Source organism: Rhododendron vialii, chromosome 9a (assembly GCF_030253575.1).
Source record: "Rhododendron vialii isolate Sample 1 chromosome 9a, ASM3025357v1".
NCBI lineage: Eukaryota > Viridiplantae > Streptophyta > Magnoliopsida > Ericales > Ericaceae > Rhododendron > Rhododendron vialii.
In genome coordinates, this window is record NC_080565.1 from 23,246,029 (window position 1) to 23,270,501 (window position 24,473).

General features: G+C 36.5%; 1 protein-coding gene across 1 annotated transcript; it reads right to left on the reverse strand.

Annotated features, from left to right (window-relative positions):
• Window positions 1–19,206: 19,206 nt before the first annotated feature.
• On the reverse strand, window positions 19,207–24,112 carry LOC131301709 (PHD finger protein MALE STERILITY 1). The gene is made up of 3 exons (XM_058328096.1): window positions 23,803–24,112; window positions 23,278–23,521; window positions 19,207–20,587 (listed from the first exon to the last, which is right to left on the reverse strand). The coding sequence occupies exons 1-3, from the start codon at window positions 24,110–24,112 to the stop codon at window positions 19,207–19,209; spliced, it is 1,935 nt and encodes a 644-aa protein (XP_058184079.1).
• Window positions 24,113–24,473: the final 361 nt, after the last annotated feature.

The window sequence follows — 24,473 nt, forward strand, 5'->3', positions numbered from 1 at the left end:
ATGGATTATTGATTTGCCCCGACGAAAGGAAAAAGGAAAAGTAAAAAAAAAATTGTGATCCAAACTCAATTTCATTTGAATAAAGTCGAAAAATTTGGCTTTTTGACTGATTTTTGTCTTTGCTCAAAAGATTTAAATTTAGACTATAATTTTTTATTTTTTGATTCTTCTCGTCTATATGAATCAATAATTTATAAAAATTTGACACGAAACTAACAAATATAAAAAAATTAAATAAAGACAAAAAAAGAAAAAAAGAAAAAAAAGACAAGCACACCAAGTATAGAGACGTAAACAATGCCTTAATCCACACAAGGACACCAAGCCCATTGAATGTCATAAAAGGTACACGAATATAAATCAACACTAGAAGCCAAAAAAAAATACGTACAAGATAGTTCCAAAACAAAAATGAAATGGAAGGGATATTTTCTTGTTTCATTCAGTTGTTGACGTAAGTGAACGGTAAGATTGAGTTTCCAGAATTAGTCGAGCTATGTAAGTTTTACTTGCCCGGAAATCCTGAGTTATAAGAAAAATAAAAATGAAAGGAAGAGAGACGGCTGGAGCATGCTAAACAGAGTAGCTGATAATTTTCCCATTCGCGTGAAACTTTTAGCCCGAGAGAAACAAAGAAGGGGAAATTACATAACAGTGGAGAAATGGGTAAATAATGCCCAAGTGATGGAGAGGTTTTTTCAAAATTCCATGAATATGGAACGGAGGAAAAATAATTCCCCATACATGAAATGGAGGAAAAATAATTCTCCATACATGGAGTCCGAATCTGGATCTCCTAAGTTGCCCTTTCCACGAATTTAAGTTGCCCTTTTTATGTACCTAAGTTACCCTTTCTATGAACCTAAGTTGCTCCTTCTATGAATTTCCTGGGTATTCAATTTCTTGAGTATTTCTTCCATTTCCTTACCATTTCTATTAGTTTTTGAAAAATTTGGGATCTGGGTTACTTGCAGATTTGCATGAAACGGACCAATTGAAATTCTCCATACATGAAACAGAGGAAAAAAAATTCCTAAAACATGAATTAGGTTTGTAGTGAAATCTGAGTTTGAACCTAAGTTGCCTCTTCTATGAATTTAAGTTGCTCCTTATATGGACCTAAGTTGTCCCTTCTACGAACCTAAATTGTCTCTTCTATGAACTTCTTAAATATTCAATTTTTTGAGCATTTCTTCAATCTCGTTACCATTTCTATTATTTTCTGAGAAATTTGAGATCTGAGTTACTTGTAGATTTGAGTTTTTAAAGTATTTTGAGATTAGTGTATTTTGGCTAATTTTTTAGAAAGAGAAATGATAGAGAAAATAAGATATATGTTTTCTAGCATCCACTTTATATTTTTGCTTTTAGATTTTAGGAATTGCCACTTAAAATTTCTCGTTTGGTTTTACTTGAAAATGTGAAGAAGTTATGCTACTAGCTAATTAAGGGGCAACTTAAGTTCATAGAAAGGGCAACTTAGGTGTATAGAAGGGGCAATTTAAATTCATAGAATGGGCAACTTAGGTTCAAACTCAGATTTGACTACAAATCGACTTCTTGTTTTGGGAATTTTTTTCCTTCCAGATTTGACTACAAACCGACTTTTTGTTTTGGGAATTTTTTTCCTCCGTTTCATGCATAGAGAATTTCAGTTGATCCGTTTCATGCAAATCTACAAGTAACCCAAATTTCAAATTTCTCAAAAAATAATAGAAATGGTAAGGAAATGGAAGAAATACTCAAAAAATTGAATACCCAAGAAATTTATAGAAGGAGCAACTTAGGTTCATAGAATGGGCAACTTAGGTACATAAAAGGGGCAACTTAAATTCATGGAAAGGGCAACTTAGGAGATCCAGATTCGGACTCCATGTATGGAAAATTATTTTTCCTCCGTTTCATGTATGGGGAATTATTTTTCCTCCGTTCCATATTTATGGAATTTTGAAAAACCCCTACATCACTTGGGCATTATTTACCCCTTTCTCCACTGTTATGTAATTTCCCCAAAGAAGAAAGAACAAAACCCATAAGGAAACAAACAGTAATAATTTCATCACACGCTGTTAATTTGCATGAATGAATGATATATATATATATATATATATATATATATATATATATATATATATATATATATATATATATAGGGGCCGGTTCTAGGGACAATACATTTGACAACACTTTTGACAACACATTTTTCAGAGCTCCACGTGAATAATCGGAGCCGTTCAATTTGTTTAAAACATGTTTTTAAAGGTTCTCATAAAAAATCAACTCATTTAGATATCGACAAGGGCTTGATCGGCTCATTTAATTTTATCCTGTCAAATTTGATAAAAATCAATTAAATGAGCCGATCAAGCCCTTACCGATATCCAAATGAGTTGATTTTTTATGGAACCCCTTAAAAACATGTTTTAAATATATTGAATGGCTCCGATCAATTGTATGAAGGTCCCACGTGGAATTTTGAAAAATGTGTTGTCAAAAGTGTTGTCAAATGTATTGTCCCTAGAACCGGCCCCATATATATATATATATATATATATATATATATATATATATATATATATAAAGAACAAAACCCATAAGGAAACAAACAGTAATAATTTCATCACACGCTGTTAATTTGCATGAATGAATGATATATATATATATATATATATATATATGCAGGGTCCCAGGCAGACTTCGAATACACGTGACCTCCCCGTCTCCCTCACGTGACCCTCATCCCCAAAAAGTAAAAAGGAAAGGGAGCCAGGGTTAAAATATGAGTTTACTTTGACCGAAATGCCCTTTTAGACAAACAAAGTGAAACATGATTAATGTTTTTGAGGCAGCTTTCCAAAAGGTGGAAGTGAATTGAAGCATGGTTATTCACTTCGGAGGGGGGGAAAATGTTATCATTCCCACTGCTTCTTTTCTTCTTTGGAAAAATTCACGTATAAGTAAGTAATAAAAAAAGAGTAGTTCTATAGGTACCACAGGACGGCCTATTTGAGCTGTCTAAAAATTCAAAAAAACAAAAATGAGGGGACTTACGTGAGAATCAATGACATCCGATGTGTCTAGGATGCTTGATCTAAATACCCTATTTTTCGTGTACATATATACACGAAAAATAGGGTGTTTAGATTAAACACCCTAGACACATCAGATGCCATTGATTCCTGCGTGAGCCCCCTTATTTTTTTTTTTTAGAATTTTTGGACGGCTCAGATCGATCGTCGGTGGCCGGAGACAGCCCTGCGTGGCCGTCGGTACGATTTCCCTAGGCGTCGATACTCATATCATTTTCGATAAAAAAAATTATAGCAATTTCTATATTTATCATGAATTTAGATTGAACAGTTTTTTTTTTTTTTTCCAGCAGACGATATTAAAATATCAGCTATTTAAAAAAGTTCCTATTAGAAGTATAGAGGAATTTTCAAGTGAGGGATTCCTCATTTTGTTAAAATGAGGGACTTTCATTTCCCGATCAAATTTTGAAAATCCGAACCGTTCAATGTGTGCAGAACGTAATTTTAAGGGGCCCCGCAAGAAATCAATAAAAAAATGACCGGGAAGGGCGTCATCCGAGCAGTTTTTTTTGAACCGTTCAATGAAAACTGCTCGGATGAAGCCCTTCCCGGTCATTTTTTTTGCTGATTTCTCACGGGGACCCTTAAAATCACGTTCTGATCACTTTGAGCGGCTCGGATCATCGAAATTCAATCGGAAAGGGGAGTCCCTCATTTTAATAAAATAAGGGATCCCTCACCGAAACCTAACTCTAGAAGTATAATAGAAGCATAATATATTACTCCATACTAAACTGTAAATACCTACAAATACTGTAATTACACATACCAATATACACCAGTGAAAGAGTTATTGATCGAACCTGCATAGTGTCTCCGAAAGTTGTTAGGGAAGTGATCCCGATTATCTTTTATGATCCCAGAGATTTCGTCACACAAACTACACCAATGTAGCAACCCGCCCTGCTCATTAGAAATTTTTGCAAAGTTTTATCAATCTTAATTGATAAACCCATTAGAACCTACTCCAAATTCATATTCGTAGATTAAAGATTTGTATGGTAATATCAGTTTCCAACTTCGAACCTATCAACACTTGTTTGGACCTTGAATTTCTTCTAATTCCACATTAACTATGGTATCAGTCATAGTGTTTGTAGGCTAAAGACCGGGTTAAACCTTTCGATTCTATTTGATTTGATCGAGGCATTGACCGGGTTGCTAGGTTTGGTCGTGTAGGTCAGTATTAAATTTTGATAGTTTTGAAGTTTAAATAAAAGTTAGAATATTGAGTTAATGTGAAAGGTGTAATGGTTATGTGTTTTGGGGTTTAAGAGACGAGATTGTTAGTGGAGGGGTGCAAGTGTAATTGTGTGTAGTGTGTGGTGGAAAACCACACAACACACCTCAACCTCTCTCCCCCATCTCCACGCCTCTCTCCATCTGACTCTCTTTCTCTCTCGATTTATCTCTCGCTCCTCAAGAATCTTCCAATACACCTTGAATGCTTGAAGATCCACCTCCCATCCACCGTATAGAAGTGTTCTTGTCTAGTGGATTACGTGGGTAAAGCTCGAAGAAGGAGTTTCGTGGTGGATTTCAAGTTTGGAAGTTAGGGCTTGCTTGTAGATCTCGGGTTTCGGCTTTGGAAGCTTGAGGTATGGATTTCTCACTTCTTTTATGTGTTGATGAATTGATTGGGTGCTTGAATTTGTGTTTGATCATCCCCTTCAAGTCTTACTATTGAACTCCGTGAAAAGCTGAAAAATCGTTGTTTGAGGCCCAGGTATCGATACCTATGAGTGGGGTATCGAGACCCCATGTTGAATCTGGAAATCTAGTGACCAGGTATCGATACTGATTGATGGGGTATCAATACAGCTGCTTGTCTCTGGCAGATTTTGCCCCTTTGTTCTACCCATGATTTTGCACATTTTGATTACCCCTTTTTCCAACATTTTGTAGACATTAGTGAGAACATAGTGAAGGGTTAATTTAGTGTGCCCTAAAGCATGGGGACTATGTTGTATTCCCTCTATCTCAAATTTTTTGTCCGGTTCACAAAACGTAGTGTAAAAAATAATACAATTTTTGCAAGAAAAAATCAAAAAATTTTCAACAACCTACTAGATATCAATGAGTATTTTTTATTTGTGAAAAAAGTTTAAATTTTTTCTTGAAAAAATTGCATTATTTTTAACACTTCATTTTGCGGACCAGACAAAAAATTTGGGACGGAGGGAGTAAGATTTAGATTTGGTGATGATTGTCGGGTCCCATAGGAGTTTAATAATACCGAAAAGAGAACCTAAAAAACGTAATGAATGAGGGTTGACAGAAGTGATATGTGTCGATCGGCATACGATACGAGAAGCAGATACGTAGGACATTCCTTTGAACTTGATAATGCTAGGTTTGGTTATGAGGGACATTTCGTTGTGTTTAAGGTGTAACATATCGCTAGTGTAGCTTGTAAGGTTAAATGGGCTAAAAACAAGAAACTACGAACTTGTGGTGAATGAATGTGATTGAAATGAGATATGAGAATACTTGTATGAAGGTACGGAAAACTGATAGTGTTATAGTTGCGAGTCAAATACAATGGGATTATCCTTAAAATTTCTATATGAACGAGTCTTGTTTATGAATTCATTATATGTGATTGAGATGAATACTAGAGTTATGAAGTTTACTAAGGAAATGGTGGTACAATGACCTATATTGTGTGAATTGAATCAGTTCCATCTGTGTGAGAGGTACTTGTAGGGAGTAACGGGACTCCATAAATAGCCCAGAAAGAGCATTCGCTCATGACATGTGACGTTGGTTTGCAACAGTGATATGGAAACAGATAAAGGGATTAGTGGAATGAATCCATGAAAGGAACAGTTGGTTGTCCGAGCACGAAATTGTAGAGTTATACTTGTTTCCTTTAAATGTGGGTTGTTATGTTTATTACGAAGTCAAGATAGCAGATAGGTTATTCGGAATAGGTTGAAAGGCATTGGAAGTCGTGAGTAAATCATATTGAAAATAGATCTTCGGGGTAGACGTAAATCATGGAGTGTAGACATTGAGCTTTACTTCCATAATCGATGGTGGGACATACATCATTCACGTTCTGTTTGTCACTTGAGATATCGTACTCTCTCTGTTATGCATTCTACCTGTTATCCCATTTTTATATAAGAATTGTGTAGATTTCTCTACCTGACTAGTGTAGCTCAACTCTTCACTTTCAGGTGCAAATCTGGAGAAGTAGCATGGAGTGACGTGCATGCATAGAATGCATTCTTTTGAAAGCAGAGCAAGTGGAGGTATTTAGTTTACTTCATTCACATTTTGAAGGTGTAATGTAAACTCTTATTACCTTTCAAACTCATATGTTTACGAATTATTGAGTCATGGTGCCTTATGATGTAATATTTGGGAACTACGTTATGAGAAGATTGGAAAGAAACTCTTTTGGGAAACATTTATGAATATAATGTGAGGGTTTTCTTTATGAAAAGTTATCAATATTTATGTTAAAAATCTAGTGCGTGATAGACCGAGCTCGGTTCGGCACAAACAGTGTTAGGACAAGCAAATCTGAACAGCCAACTCATTCTAAGGGTTGAATCTCTATTTGGTTTGGACATTATGGTTCGGCTAACTCATACTGAGGTTGACGCTCCTCTCCGTGGTTTGGCCTAGTGGTTTGGACACGGTGGTTAGGCGGCCAACTCATATGTGCTTGCTAACCCACGTGTGTTTAACTACCTTATCCAATACATCGCGTGTGAGGTCAAGCGAAATAGTTATGGAACGAGTTGGGCACGAGTGCACATGCATAGGTGACAACTTGCGCACATGCCTGATAAGTACCCTATCCAAAACGTCAGGTGTGACGTAGGGTCGAAAGCGATTACCAAGCGTGCTTGGCACGCACTAGCTTGGGGAGCATGCCAAGGAGATCTATATAAAGGCAAAGATGCATGAAACCCTACAATGGTACGCACTCTTCACCTCTCTAAATTCTTGTGCTTTCATCTTTCTCCTACACTTTTTGACTAAACCGTTAGAGAGCCTTTTCAGTCTCCGACTGGTCTGGCCCTTAGTCATGAGTTGTTTGTGCAGTTCAGGCAAAGGGCTAGGCGAACCCAATTGCTGAACCAAGAGGCTTAGGATAGCTAGTTAACCAATCTTGATCAACAAACCCATAGTGTTTTTGAATTTGGACATTGATCTTAATGTGATTTTGTATTTAAATTTTGAAGCTTAGATGACCAGTTATCAATCTTTTCATAACAATTTTAGGTTATAGTAATGAGTAACATTAAGTGAGCTGGCAAATAAGATTTCATCAAAGTACCCGTAAAATAAGTTGTTGATATGGCTTTCACATCTCCTTTTTGAGAGAAAACTAGAACTTCTTGGTAGCCAAATACTTTGAGAAAGGATTAGCCAAGAGAATGATGAACTAGAGTTTTTGCAAAGACCAAGGGGATGCAGACTAGTACTAGGCTTATGATTGATGAGATGAAGTAGGCTAGTAACAATGGCTTCAAACCAATACGAAAGAGGAATGGAAGATTGATGGTGCTCTACAATATCTTTGTATTTCCTTTTGACTATCTCATTTTGAAGACAATAAGTCTGTCCACACAGACATATTGTATACAGATTGTGCATAGATTTTGTTGTGGAGTTTATCACGGATCCCACACAAACGATCCAAGCTGTTTATTAAATGTAAACTATTTTTTCAATGGTGTGCACAGATTTTGTTGTGGAGTTCATCACGGGTCCCACACAAACGATCCAAGCCGTTTATTAAATGTAAAATATTTTTTCAAGGATCCCCACGAAAAATCAGTTCAATCCAATATCTATAGGTGTATGATCTAATCATCTAACTTTTTATTATGCAGAAATATGAATGAAAATCAGATGATTGGATCGAGCACCTATAGGTATCGGATTGAGCTGATCTTTTGAGGGGACCCTTGAAAAAAGATTTTACATTTAATGAACGGCTCAAATCATTTGTGTGGGACCCATTAATCATTTGTGTGGGACCCATAATGGGTCCCACAATAAAATATGTACATTGATTGTCTATGTGGTTTTTTTGCTAAGCAAAAAGATTTTATTAATCTTTGAAAAAGATAACAAAGATTAAACGGATCTTAAGCACACCGGCAAAAGGCCAACTCAGAACCAATATCAAAGGATGACAAGAAACCAACCGAATCAAAAAAAAAAACCTTGAAACCATGAAAACCCCACAAGGGGCAAGCCCACACAACAAAAACACCAAATCCTAAACACCACAAAGGACTGCAAGCAAAGACAAACTATAAAAAACCAAAGAGAAGAATCAAAGCCTACACCCACACCTGAAAACACACACGACCAAACACTGCCACCCACACTCGAGCCACAAGAGAAAAAGCCAAAAGACCAAAACCGAAACCCCAGAGAGAACCAAAGCAGCAAAACCACACAATTAAAAATCCAAAGAAAGGGAGGCACCCTCCTCGAAGTCGTCATCATCCTCCAAATCAACATCAATTTCCAAATCATCAAGAGCGTTAATCCTTTCTGCTAATTCGGCTTCTTGTATTTCAACACAAGTCTTTAAGATAAAATTTCTCCCCCCTTTGAAGTTCACGCCCAGCCTAGCACGTAAATCCATAGTCTCATGAGCTTCCTTAAACAGAAGAGAGTTTTCTGTTCCTAATGTGTTGTTAGCAGCGCTGTTTTGAAGAAGTGTAAAAGGGCAACTGCTTTGATGAATAATGCCTTGATCGAGCAACAAAAAACTGGTGCATAAAATTTATTGAATTGTTTTGAACAAAATTACGTAAGGGCCCTTGTACAATTTTGCGTGGGCCAGGCTCCGAAAATCTTAGGCCAACTCTGAGCGCAAATGATAAAGCCCATGTGAATATGCTAAAATCATTATAATGAACATGACATAAAATTAATTTGAATATTGGTTTAGAATATATGATTGGAAGGCCCTCATACATCACTGTGTACTAAAGAGATAAGCTTATGAACAGTACTAGAACTTTTTAATCTGATGCTTTTTGTACAGCAATGACCCAGCAAGCTGACCAGAATAGGAGAAAATAAACTTAACTAGCAAGTATGGAATATATGAATGTTTTTGCACTCTTTTCTCTCTCTCTCTCTCTCTCTCTCTCTCTCTCTCTCAGAGTACTCTGATCACATGGAATGTTTTTTATTATTGTTAATATAAAGTTTAACTTTCTTTGCCAAATCGAAAAAGACATAAAAGTCGAAACAAAGCAGGAAAAGACGCTTGGGCACATGCTGTGGTTTCATGTAGATAATACCTAATGGAAAAGCGATCTAGTTTCCAAACATTGACGGCTTAATGATGAAGTTTCCTTTTATTTCATTTCATTATGAGAGAGAAAAAAAAAAAAAGAAGAAGCACAATTGTTTTGGTTCGATCGATCGGTTGTCTTAATGAGGACTTTTCTACACGAATTTGTTTTTCACACATGTAGAGGAGGTATCCCACACCACACTCAAATAATATTATGAGACTATTTCACCTAGGACCAATCGCAACTATGCAAAATATTAAGAAGTAGCTCACCCATGGAAAAACGGTTAGAAGTAACTAGGAGGGGATCATTGGACTCGCCTATGAACCTAACCATATGAACTTTCACCTTTCAACCGGTTGGCCTATCTTGAAAGTCGAACTCACGCTTCTAGAATGGGAACAAACCCCCTAACTAGAGGAGACAATCCTCGTTGGGTTCCTAGTCGAAATTCTCTAGAGCTAAAATTCAAAGAGAGCGAAAATCATTTAAAAGGGATACTTTCCTCATGATGTAAGTTTTAGCTTGTTAATTATTCACATCCCTTCATTAACCATAATTACTTGTATAAAAAAAAAAAAAAAACTTTGTTTTACCATAATTGCTCCATAAACTTGAGATTTGAACAATTTTACTTTTCATGAGGCCATGTTTCAATTACATGCCATAAAGAAGACAAGCAGCGGTGGTTAGGAGTATTGGAATTTTGTTCACCCTCTTTAAAAAAGGGTGAACATTACATTTCATTTTATTGGTTCAAATGGTACGGATCCCATTACAAGTGATATCATGCTCAACCCTGCAATACACTTTTTAGTAAGGATAACATCATTTTTTGGTGGGATCCACATCATTTCAACCAATAGGAAGGAGGATAATGTTCATTCTCTTTTGAGAAGGGTGAACAAAACTCAACTCGGTGGTTAGGAGTTGCCGCCATATATGAGTTTAAAACAAACAAAAAAAAATCCATAATTATAGTCGTATCTTTCTAAGTACTAATTTAAGAATCTATACCCACAAAAGTTAATCATACCTATGCGGTTTCCAACTTGATATCTTAAAAAGAACCAAACTACTAAATACGTTCCAGACTTGATCACTAAGCAACCCCTTGGAGTTCATATGCAATTAGTTTATACTGCAAAAAATCTCACATAAAAATTTGTCACTAAACATAAATGTGAAAAATTCATTTTGCGGGAAACTATATATAATTTTATTTACCAATTTCTCAATCCTTCTGAAAAAACGATATCTCTGTGAATATTTTTCTTATGCAAAAAACATGCCTTGAAAACAGGTCTGATCGCAATTTTCCATTATAAAAGCCATTTGTAATTTGGTAGATTGTCATATGATTGTAAAAGTGCAATTCTAAAGCCACCTTTATAAATTGACTTCAACGCAAAAAAAAGAAATCGTAAATTTTCATAAGCAGAGGGAGTACAACCGGCTTTATCTAAAAATGATGATACAATAATTCAATTTAGAAATCTTGTGTTTTCTTAAAACTAAATAACAACTTATTGTGTCCGGGACAATTTACAGACACAAACTAATTGCTAGGAACCAATCCAATCGTCACCTTTATAGATCGACTACAACTCAAAAAAAGAAATCATAAATTTTCATAAACAAAGTGAGTACAACCGGCCGGATTTATCTAAAAAAGATGATACAATAATTCAATTTAGAAATCTTGTATTTTCTAATAACTAAATAACAACTCTTACGGATACCAACTAATCGCTAGCTAGGGAACCAATCCAATCGCCCACAACTTGGGCCCACTTAAAATCGCGATAAAAATGCCAATAAAAAAATAATAATAACTAAACGAGAAACCATGTAAATATCCTGGTTTAGGTCTCAAATTGTCCAGGATCGGCCCTATCCTCATTGCCAACTGGGCATTAATTTCTGATTCTTAATTGGACCCATACTGGGTTTCTTTGGCCCATTCAGAGGTAATAAATCCGCACTTGTTTTTTGCAGAAAAGAAAACAAAAAGGTGAATATATACTAGTAGTAGTACAAAGTATAAAGGGATTTGTGTGTATTTTTGTAACCAACATTTGAAACTCTTTAACTCTTTCGGAAAGCTTTTTGAGGTGAGCGTGACCTTGTTTATGGTACCTTTTGGCAGAAAGAGGATTGGGTAGAAATTAATTTTCCTGATACGTACGCCAGCCAGCCTAGAAATCAAAACAAACAAACATGGAGTACTACGTAGAAATAACTCTTCATTTTCTTCCCCACAATATTCCTAGCTAGGACAACCGAACAAAATCAATTAATGGAAAATTAATACAGTTTTTATCGCTCTATTTTCTTTTCCTATTATCTCTTTTTCTTTCTCGAACCTTTTCTTAGAACAAAATAAAAGATTCAATGTTCTGACACCTGGCATAATAATTTTACGATCAGTTGTTGCTGCGTTTGGATCCTAGGTATAATTTTCCTTCTTTAGCTTGAGAGCATCTTCTAGCATTGCGCTAATGTATATATGGTCGACCAGTTTAGCAAAGAAAGAATTGTCCTTTGTCATGATTCATATATACATCGATCATACTTGGCTTAAGGTTTGAATTAATAATTGGTTGGAATATATGCCTTTATAGCAAGAGAGAGAGAGAGAGAGTTTTTGTTGGTACTTAGACTTTATATATAATAATAATATATGTCCCATAAAACATAGGAGAGAGAGAGAGAGAGAGAGAGAGAGAGAGAGAGAGAGAGAGAGAGAGAGAGAGAGAGAGAGAGCTTTGTTTTTTTGTATTGTATAAGTTAATTAATAGTATATTATAAAGATTGACAAGCATGGGGGGAATGATGGAATTTGGATTCTCAACACATGCTTAAAGTGATCAATGGACGTAGCTAACGGACAATTATCTCCACCCCCAATCCAACTCCCATTCGAATCTTAATCATTTACTGTAAAATATTATTAATTAGTTGTTTAAAGTACATTTAGCTTACCCGGCTGGCAAAAAACCCTTTCCTTAAAACCTTTGTTTGTTTTTTGACTTTACTCAAAAGTCCAAGCAAGCATTAGAAAAATTCAAATTAATTTAGCAGCTTTTGTCTGAAACTGGAACCAGCCCGGTGTCTCCTTTTTCTCCTTTTATCACATGCTAACAACATCATTCAAACCTCACTTACCTTAAAGGTTGGGGGGGAAGTCCATCCGCGAGATTCCAATCCCCCGGCCGGCCATGTTTTTTTTTATTCTCGACTGTATATGGAGTAGTATATGTTATGGTTTGGCACTATTTTTTTTCCCAAATAACCGGATGTCCGGGCTACGTTACACGCACCTCGAATTATTCCGAGGCCCTAAATTGGACATAACACCTATATAGTGGCCCCAAAATTTGAAATATTTGACCTCCGTAAAAATGAAACTTGTGATCTCATGGAGGAATATTTATCGCTTTCTCATGAAGGGGTTTGGCTCTATAATATTAACAATATAACTTTAGGTGGGTGCATGCAGTTGGTGTTATAGTTAAGTGTTGTGTCCTTAATTAACATTATTTAAATATTAGCATTTACTATTTTTTTATAACTTGATATCCCGACTACATTACTCGCACCTCAAAATTAGTATTCACTATTACATCAATCAATATAAGATCATATTATTCTTTGAAAACTGTAATTTTTAATACACTAATCTGAGCCCAATATATAGGTGAGCATAGCCAAAGGTCTATTCACTAAACACAAAGAGATCGATTAAAATTGGTATGAACTAACCACTAAAGAATTGATAAAACTAAAAAAAAGCTTAGAACATGAGACCTAGAAGGACAAAATATCTAAGTTTCAAGCCTTAACTATTAGGTCAATCCCATGAGTAGGGATGATAATAGGATGGGACAGATTGGAGTTGGATTTATAGTCTTTTGTCACTGCCCCTTATTAAAGTGGAGTCAAAGTGGAGAAAATGGGAGAGGTGTTCAGGTCGAGAAATAATCGAGTCCACCTTTACCATTGCTATTTGGACTTTGTTACTGGAGAGGTTTATGATAAGAAAATACTCCAGTTATGAGAGGTAATTAAAAAGATAAAAACAAAGAAACAAAAGAAATGAAATTGTGATTTATTAGTATTTCGTATTTTACTCTTCTTATATTTAAATTAACAAATGAAATCAACATAGATAGATAAACATGCGAAACTACATATTAGCATAATTGGGGGTGGGGCGGAGTGGGTTAAAATTGTGGAGGAAGCAAATACCAACCCCACCACATTTCTTTTCTGAATCGGATCGGATCGGAAAATATCTGCTCGGATCTGGGAAGTGATGTCGAAGGAAATTGCAACCTAACTTTGAGGTTAATAAAGGTCTTTCCGATAATACCAATTGAATTGATTCTTGGGAGAAGACTGAACGCATGCAGTTCGTAGAAGCACATGATCGAATTGCCGAATTCAATTTTTACCACTAATGCGGCCACCCATATAATATAATCCCTTTTGCGGTGGCAATTAATTTAATTAAACTCATTAATTGCAAAGTCATTCACTTCACAATTCGTCGAATTCGACCAAACCATAAAACTTAACTCTTACTCAGAAATTTGATGAACTAGCTAGTCTCATCTTTGGAACAAATAAATATGTTGTGTACTTATTTCTCTTTGATAATTAATCAGGTGTTTGGGCCAGCTTACGCGCACTTCGACTAACCTGAGGCTCAATCCCACCGCTAACGTGCAGGCAATCCAATTAAAGTCAGCGCAAAGTTCTGCATGGACTACCCCAAATGAGTTGAAAATGTGCACTTAGGAGGTTAATTTCAAACCTGAGACTTTAGGAGAAAGCAATTCCTTAAGTTTCAAGTCTTGACCACCGGACCAACCCCTTAGGATTTAAGTCTATTTCTGTTATTGGTCTATCATTAAGATGTGATGAGCAATGCCGCAGCACTAACTAGATACAAAGTTGTGTAGAGTATGGTCACGAGTCCAATAACACACCATGACATGTAAATGTATCTAAAGAAGGAAAAGAGACAATGAAAATTAAGAAATAAAGAGGAGCAAATCCAGATAAGGGCTCCCACATAAGAATGTTCCATAGCCATCTAAGAAAAGATGTGGTGTGGCCCTGTGTTAGGTTGTCTGTAACCAGAGATTGAAATTTGAATCATCTCAAGCTTAAGGTGATCATGCATGACACATTTAAGGACCGATTAGGAAATTCAAAAAGCTATCGTAAAAAATTTAGAATAACTTGAGGCTGTAATTCGGAGAGAGCATGACTTATTCTATACGCTTCTAATTAATTAAGTGCCGTGACGGAAGTTTGAGTGGCAAAACAGTGGTGTTATCCTCACCGCTCTGTTTCAGTGCTCCCATAGCGCAGCGGGAGTAGACTTTATGAGAATTTTTACAAAGAAAAATGTTGCAAAAACAGGATAGATGTACACCGACATGAATAATCCTTTATATGCTTTTCGAAATTTAAAAGCTTCGAGGGAATAAAGTTTCCCTGATCTTAGAAAAAAGAAGGTAACATTGCCAAAAAGCTTGACCCCACTATCACAGCAAAGGCATTGCACCTTTTGATCACAAGGTTGACACCAAGCAAATAATTTGTTTTTAGGTAAATTACACTCTTGGTCCTGTAGTTATATGACACTTAGTTTTGGTTTATTTGTGATTTTGGTCCCCAATGTACTTGCCATGCATTTTTGTCCCCAAACTTTCAGTGTCGCGAATTTATTCCCCAATGCTTAAAATGTGCATCAAAGTCATCCCCCAATAGTCGCCGTTTGTTTTTTCCGTCAACATCAGGGGCTTTGTAGTTATTTTGCCTTCTATTTAATTTACCTTTTTGATACCCCATGTACCAACTAAGTATCATTTTGGTCCTCAAAATGTAGATAAACTAATAGCTAGGAAAAAAGAATGTCAAGGGTGTATATATATATATAACATATGATCAACCTACTCTTCTCTACAAAAGACCACCATCGCAAAACCACGACTACTATTCACATTCCCACCTACCACTGTTAATGAGAACCTTGCATCTCTCTTTTCCTTTGATATCTCCAACGGAAAAAGACTCATCAAACCGATAGAAGTAAAATACTAGTGAAAGCATAGGACCCACTCGTGTTTACTCTTTTTCGTAAAGTCTGAATTACCTTTAAATTAAAAAGGGATCCACAAGTAGTACGTGTTGTGTTCTCCTTTGAAAAAATGGTAATGGAAATTTAATGGGTCTAAATTGATGAAATTGAAATTACTGAAACTAAAGGGAAATCTTGAGAAAAAAATATAGGGACCAACATTGTTGTTTTCCGAATTTCCATACCCCTCTTAATCCAAATGCCCATCCCAAAGTAAGCATGTAGTACACATGATATGGATATTAACCAAGAGGAAAAAGGAAAGAGAAAAAGAGAGATGGAAAACTTTGGAAGCATTAGTGCATGTGCGGTTCAATAATTTTGAGGATGGGTGGAGCAAGTAATGAGCTCTCTTTTATTGCACTGATAACCTGATGCTTTTGTCTGGTTTATTTTTGTTGGTATTCTAATGCGGTGAACAAGAAAGTTGGCATCAATACAGTCATTGAAACTAGATAATACAACAATATAGTGAAACGTACCCCTACAAGGATCCTATGGCTGTACCGGACCCCGGCCTACTCTCTCTCTCTCTCTCTCTCTCTCTCTCTCTCTCTCTCTCTCTCTCTTCTATTAAGCTGAGGAGGGATGGGAGTAGAATGTTTGTCTGATTATTGAGAGATTCTTTCTTTGCTCTCACTTCGAAGTTTGAATCGATTTCCAATTTTGTTTTCTAGGGAAAGAGGAAGAGAGAGACTCAGCTGACAGACTGAATACCCAACGTGACTTGCTGGAAGTTTTTCACAGGAAAATCAAATGCATTGTGAATTTACACAAATAAGCAATGATAATTGAACTGGCTTTAGTAACAAGATTTCCTCCGGTATCTTTTCATGATGCATGGCTGAGGCTTAAAGGTTTTTGCTATAAAAAATACTAGGCCCATAACAAAATCTTATGACATAGTTAAAGCATTCTTACACATCAGCATTAGGACTCAGAAACTCAGGATGTTTAAGGATGTTCCTGGGCCCCAGTGTGAATGTGTAATGATGTTGTGTAACTATGTTGCAGGATTTTGTTATAAGCCTAATATTTCTCGTTTGCTATATATGGAATTGAGAAAGTCCATGTCCAATTCGTGTGCACAGATCTGAACACAAATGTATTCGATATCATCTAGGCTTGGCAGTTCGACCCATCCCAAACCAACCCCGAACAAGGCGGGTTTTCACCGAATTTTCGGGACGCGGTTTGGGGTTACATATAAAAATGGTATATTAATCCTTCCATTCTTAACTCTTTTTATAATTCTTTCACCAAATTTTTGAGTTTGTGTTAAAAGAATTCTCTTGCCCCTCGCTAGTCAATAATTGGCTAGTTGAGCGTTACCCACTACTTAAAAAAAACAATTCCTGGGCCAATGGGCCAGCTTCAACCATAGAAAGGGGGTCAGTCGTTTCATGCCGTTAGGCTCGTCCGAAGAATGGGTGAGGCTTTCGGGCAAGTTTTACATGCCGTTAGGCTCGTCCGAAGAATGGGTGAGGCTTTCGGGCAAGTTTTATGGACTGGCTTCCCATATCGGGAAGTTTCGGTTTGTGCGTGTAATAAAAGGGTCCCCTAGCTCCTCTCTAATCAACAACTGGCTAGTTGAGCGGGTTAAGTGGCATTGCCCTCTTGCCATCTACTGAAAGAAAGAACAAGAATTTTAAGACAAGAGATAAAAACAAGAATCACGAGGAAAATGGGTGAAGGAAATGGAATCATCGACACAAGATGGGAATACAGGGAAGGTTGGGGAAGTTTCAAAGGAAGATGATAAAAGTTTGAACAGAGTGTGAAAATGACAAAGGAAAATGCCCAGGGACTTGTCTTTGGGGTGGTTCCAGAAAGTCATGCAATGAAGTGTCCCTTAAGCAGTTTCTCATCCCAAAAAAAAACAAAAGGGAAGTACTGTGCAGAGACAAACATACCCCCCTCCACCCCCCACTTTAACAGTGATTTGACCTTTGTAGCAAGTATTCCAATAGAATGGAAAATGATATCTAGCATTCACTCTTTACTCCTTACTCTGGCTTCACCAGAGACAAACATGCCCCCTTCCAGTGACTTGCTTAACCCCCAGTGCAAACATTAACACCTCTCTCTCTCTCTCTCTCTCTCTCTCTCTCTCTCTCTCCTGGTAGAAAGATCTCCTAACTTTTTTCAAGAGATCTATTCTGTACGCACTGGTGCTTCTAAAGTCGAAACATGTTAAATGAACTCAATAAATTTCTCCTCAGTATCACTACTGCTACTCTTTAAACCATTTTCACGAGATCTGTACGTACTGAAGTTCGTATCATTTTTCAATCGATTATATCTTTTAATTTATAATATTTTATGTGATTTAAAAAATATTGTATTATAGAACTAATCGAGATCTATCAAACAAGATCCATATTCGATATGAAATTTATTATGGATTCAAAGATGTAACCCATTTTTTAGCCAGTTAAAACAAAATTAGGAACAATTAAATCGGGACTGATGGGGTAATATGCGTGACTTGAAATTTCCCATCAAAAGTGGTTGCAAGGCTAGGTTCCTGGGGATTGGTCTGCAATGAGTAGATTGACTTACTCATGGAGGCTCTGTGAATAGGTTATTCACGGCGGCGGGTGACCATACATGTCCGTTTCAACAATCAATGGTTGAGATTTGTTTTTAAACTTTGACCGATATCTATTACCAGTAATAGATTATTTTTAGTCCGGATGGTCCAAAATACTTTTGGGCGGCCAAGATAGAGTTCTGTAAATAAAATTTACGGAGGCTTTGTAAATAAGATTTTCTCCAGCAATAAGTAAATCATTGAACACAAATGACCTAGGAAATGTGAATTTCTTTGACAAAATTCATACGGTTTACAGTAATTCTATGGTCCTTGAAAAGTTTTTCTGAAAATGTTTATGAAAGTGAAATTAATGAATGCATGCGATTCACTTCGATGTGTAAGACATAAACATTCAAGTGAATCTGAGCCATTAATTTCTCTTTCAATGATATTTCTGAGAAAGCTTCTTGGGAACTTAGCATAGTTCTGACAAAATCTACTTCATACTATTTTGTTAAAATTCACGGTAAATTACAAGTATCATCCTCGAGTTTCACTTCATTCTTGATTTAGTCCCTCTGTTATCAATTGTACAAAGTTTGACCTTTAAGTTTACATTTGATCTACGGTACAAATAATGGAAGTTAAAAATTGGATGGAAAATATAATGTGCACCTCACATGACTGCTAAATGGAATTATTTTCAATATTCCACCCTCAATGAGTTATCCCACTCATTGGATAAATCTCAAATGGATTATACCAAGGAGGGCCTAATGCAATTTCACCAACGTCCATTTGCAAAGGTTCCAATTGATCGAAGCTAGAACAAAGCTCGGTATAGACTAACCCTAAAGAAGTTAATAAGTCTCAGAGGTTTCGAACCTGAGGCTTTAGTAGTGAGCAAACCCCTAAGTTTCAGACCTTAAGCACTTGGGTGATCAACCCCTTGCGAAAAAAGATAGAAAATAATGAATGAATGACAAGTAGAAGCAATAGAAAAAAGCTTTAACCAACAATTCTTGCAAAATCATAATTGCTTTTTTTTTCTTTCTTTCTCCACAGCTTGAATATTAGTATTCTTTTTTCTTTTTTTTGTGTGTGTGTGATAAATTTGAACCAAATTGGAGTTTTATTTAGCTATGGCAAAGAATTAGGGAAGAGCAAAATATCTTGCTCACATCTACTGCACAGAAATATGGTTGGAATTTCTTGATCATTCGGAATCCGAACACACCTAGTGTGCTGCCAAACTTCACAAATGTCACACGTAACCATTCTTTCCCCATCATTCTTTTTGGCTCCGCAACCACAATCCACAACCATTTTAGTAGTTTCATTACCTTCAAATATATTGTCATTCGTAGTTCCTCCCTCTTCGTTTCTCCCCTCAAAAACGACTTTTCCCCCGACTTCAACTAGCCCGAAAACAGAGTCTGATCCCTTGGCGTTCACATTGAGTACAGATTGTGCCACAAAGCTCCTTAATCCCCAATAGATCTCTCCAAACCTCTTTTCCACATGCAGTTTGAGCTCATCAATTGTGGCATTGCTATTCAATCTGAAACACTCGTATGGTGCCATCACATTTTTTATGCTTCCATCTGCGCAATTATTGTTCCTCAATGCAATTGTTGAATTGATCGTGCATTCTGATGTGATTCCTGCTTCTAATTTTGAGGGCAAATCCCCATAGTATTCTTTGATGAGGTACTTGGTGTCAAGAATGATCCTTGAAGCTATTGGAATTGTAGCAAATATCCCCATGGTCATTGTTGGATTTTGCTCTCTAAGGATGTACTTGTACAAGTAAAACAAGTCCTTCATGAGCTGTACCCGCGTGATCATGTACCGAGCTTTTGTTTTTGAATCACCCAAACTCAAACCTTCTTGGTTGAGAAATGAATTGGAGATGTCCTCGAGGCAATACTCGAGTACTTTGGTGACAGGATTTAAGCTGCGACGGACCAAATAATTTCCCACTATGTGGTTTCCAAGCGACTTCAACACAAAATCTAATAAACCAGTGTCACCAATATAGGCGCGAGCAGCATCCCTAACCTCTTGCCTCGAAACCCACCTAAATTCAGCTCTTTTTAAGGCTTCAACAATAACTCTAGTAGCCATTTCTACTCTTTTAGGCGACCATCTACAAGTATTTTCCACCAAAATTCCCCCATTAGATGAATTATATCTCTCTTTTGGAAGGCGCGATTTAAGCTCGAGCATGAAGTGGAATAGATCGCCAAGTGTCGCCAATGAATGGCTCGAAAGTGTTTGATACCTAGAGATTAGGGAAGTAAATTCGTGATTAGAGTTGCCAAGATGATGAGCAAGCAAGCACAATGGCATGGTTTGTAGGGCTTCTATGGCCTTTTGGTACATTTGCAGGGTCACACCATAGGTTCCACGCCCAAATCCATAGCCCCATCGACCAAACCACGGCTCGCCATACCCTACTCCATGGATTAGCCTCAATTCCATGCCTTTCTTCTGTGAATCGTCGCTTAAACTCACTTTCCTACCAAACAAAGCACACGTTTAGGTTATTTTAGATAGAAATCTAGTCTCATAAACAAAAAATCAAACAAGTGAATCTCATGATAAACTCGGCCCTAAAAGAACCAAAGTGTACCCCACTTGGCGGGGAAACAAACCAGGTCCACAAGGCCCAACTAATCTTGCCACAAGCCCATTCATAAAATAAAATTAATGAATGGAATGTACATAGTAATCAGAGTTCTTTTGGGTTCACATGGGCCAGTCCAATTTGTATGATCTTTTCAACTAAACTTTAAAGGTTAATTTTGAAAATGGTCCCTCTAGTTTGCATGAATTCTTATTTTTTCCCTCTAGTACTAATTGTGTCAAGTTTAACCCCATATTTTACATTATTTCTCAATTTCATCCCTCTCGCTTACAGCGTCAATGAAACAAATGGAACTTAAAGGTCAAAACTGTTATTTCTCCTCACATAGACTAAATTGAGATTTCATGCAAACTAGAGGGACTATTTCTAAAATTTTACTTTCTACTACTTTGTTTTTGCAAATAAAATTAAAAGCAACCATACTTAATATAGGGCGCTGCTATTCGCAGCCCTTTATTTTTTCCCATAGCCCATTAAAAATTTTCAATTATACTCAACAGTTAGTTACCGAAATTGAGATATATTTTCAGCATCCAATTACCGAAATATAATATTTTTTCAACAGCTATTTACCGAAAATGTATGTTCAGCAGTTTACCGAAAGTTGAACATATTTTCAACATGTAGTTACCGAAATATAATCTTGTTTTCAACAGTTATTTACCGAAATGTTATGTATGATTTTCAACAACCATTTACCGAAATGTAGTGGGCTATGGGAGAAAATAAAGGGCTGCGAATAGCAACGCCCTTAATATATTTGCTACCTCATTTTTTTATTGAATAATCAAAATATGTTGAAAATTTTAAAGCTTTTACTATGTACCTTAACACAATAATATTACGAAATTTGAAAAGTAATCCCTATGTTAAATGTCTTGGTATCGGAGTTTTTTCAATTGGATTTTTAATCTCTTTTTTTTTTGGTCATGCATTTGAACCAAAAAAAAAAAAGTTGTTCAGTAATATTTAGGTATCTTGTAATTTTGTTTGATATAGTAATGAAATACTCTTGAATATTAAGTTATCGAATGCGTTAATACATGTGGAGAGTGTATTTTAGAACTTATTGATAAAACCACTCATATAACAAATAAACATGAATTGATTATTTATAGCTACATGATCAATCTAGATAACCGCTTCAAATCAATATAAGTTAGCAATATCGAACCTATGAGTTGGCTTACAGCATCACGTACCCCAAGTCAAAAGTTCACTCGCTTATTTATGCGTGCTGCTATAGGGACCGACGGGTCCTCTACCGAAATCGTACTGATGGCTGAGCCGGGCCATCTCCGACCACCAGACGGCAGATCCGAGCCGTCCAAAAAAAAAATTGAAAAAAACCAAAGGGGTCTTGCGCAGGAATCAACGGCATCCGATGTGTGTAGGGTGCTTGATCCAAACACCCTATGTACATGAAAAATAGGGTGTTTGGATCAAGCACCCTACACACATCGATGCCGTTGATTCCCACGTAAGACCCCTTGGTTTTTTTATTTTAAATTTTTGGACGGCTCGGATCGGCCGTCCGGTGGTCGGAGACGGCCCGGCTCGGCCGTCGGTACGATTTCGGTAGGGGACTCGTCGGTCCCTATAGAATTATTGTTTATTTATTATCCTATAGTGCTCTACTTTTTAATCAACGAGTACAAAATTAACAAAATGATTTTGAACATTTTTTTAATCGGGTGAAAAAGAAAAAATAAGAAGATTATCAAAATTAAGATAAAGCTACTAAAAAAGAAACATGATACAAAGACAATTAACTAAGGGGTTGATTATTTAATTTTCTAATATATTTGTAACGTGTAATGAAATATATCTCAACATATTTTGATTGCCCAATAAAAAATAATTGAGGTGTCAAATACATTACGTATGCTATTTTTTATTTTTACTTGGAAACAAATGTAAAATTTTAAAAATAGTTCTTCTTGTTTACATAAAATCTTAATTTCGTCCCTCTTTAAAAGGAAATGATATTTTTGCCCTTCAGCTCTTTTTGTTTCATTGACGCCGTAAGCAAGAGGGGATGAATTTGAGACATAATGTAAATTATAGGATTAAAAGTGACATAATTAACATTAGAGGGATGAAAATGAAAATGCATGCAAACTAGAGGGACTATTTGTAAATTTACCCAAACTTTTACGTCTGCATTTGATGAACAACACTTCTACAACCATAGACACTCCCCAAATTGACATGATTGTGAATATGTGCGTAAATATGTGTGGTTATAGAAGTTTTAGTTGATGAAAGGTGCCAGAACCTTCTTTTTTTTTTTAACTTCAATGCACTTTCAAAGGTCCAATGTGCAAGGTGCCAGAACTTTTGTTCAGCCAAGTGTTTTCTGAAAGACAACACATGGTTTTTTTTGAGATCCCATGCCTAGGAATTGAGGAGGAAAAATATTCCATTTAATGAACTCTTAAGGCTTTTTGTAAAAAAAAAAAAAAAACACTAGAAAATCCAAGTGCTCAATTTTATTTTATTTTATTTTATTTTTTGTGTTTTTAAATGCACTAGAACATAAAATTTGCTAATGGGCTCACCTTGCTCTTAATCCACTGCAGAGTCGATCCCAAAACTCCATGATCCGGTATCCGGGTAAGTCCGAGCCCATTTCCAGCCCATTGAAACAGAGCAAATGCCCAAACCCATTAGAATGGAAGACACCATGCATTATATGGGCCTTTAATTCTAGTAAGTTTGACTTACCCTTTGTTGGATCAGCTGTGTCCTTGAAAGGCAGCAAGAAATGATATTTCTTATTGCAGATCATATGATGCCCCCAGCCTGAGCTACAATGAAAAAAACAGAACCATGCATGAGAGAGAGAGAGAGAGAGAGAGAGATGGTTAACCAGTCTTTGAATTGTTTCCCTCCCATTTTTGTTGCAAATTTTTTCTCATTTTTTTTTCTTGCCTCTTTTAATAGTGTGACTCAACATCTCTCTATCGCTATGATAATAAATAAAAATCTCTCTATCGCTTAAACTTTCCTTTCTTATCTCAATCGTTTCAGTTCTCTGTGTGAAAATATCTTATGATGTTAGCTTTCGAGATTTTTCACTTTACCTACATATTGGCAATGTTTACAGTGCCGATCAAGCAACATCTCCAACGGTTCTTCCACAACAAACAACATTACGTGAACCGGAGGGTGACGGTGGACCTCTAGCGGAAACGACCATCCAGTGACACCACCACTCCCACTACACAATCCACTTTCTATATTCCCAAATTCCAAAAGAGCCTTGACATTTTCTACAAACACGCCATCACCGTCCCAATCCACAGGGTGGCCTTTTTCGCCAAACGTCTTGAACTTGAAGACCCTCTCCCCTCTCCTCCTCTTCTTGCATGAACTCAGGTCCAAATGAGACATATTTGGGGAAAAAAAAAAACCTAGAGGAAGAGAGAATTAAAGGGGGAGAGTCTAGGTAAGAGTGGGTTCCATTCCAAGAGAGTTTATGAACTAGAACACCTGTATATATTTATATGCACATGGATAGTTAGCTAGCTTGATCACACACATGGTGCCTAGAAATAAAAATGGAAGGAACTCTAAATGAGATATTTATCTAAAGGGTGCAGTGGGAGCTCACTATGTGCATGATTTGTTTCAAAAATGGAAGTTTGCGATTCTATCGCGGCTTGCGTAGTCATGGATAGGAGAAGTTTTTGGGTGCCGGGCGGGTACCACACACGTGGTACCCCGTCGGTGATCCCAGCCCTCCAAATGTGTT

Bases quoted from the DNA above. Each gene is read 5' to 3' on its own strand.
- LOC131301709 (XM_058328096.1), bottom strand. From the start codon at position 24,112: ATGTCTCATTTGGACCTGAGTTCATGCAAGAAGAGGAGGAGAGGGGAG. The intron at 23,522-23,802 runs GTAAAGTGAAAA...ATTGTAGCTCAG, and splicing joins TAAACATTGCCAATATGTAG to GCTGGGGGCATCATATGATC. The intron at 20,588-23,277 runs GTGAGCCCATTA...TTTGTTTGGTAG, and splicing joins TGCAGTGGATTAAGAGCAAG to GAAAGTGAGTTTAAGCGACG.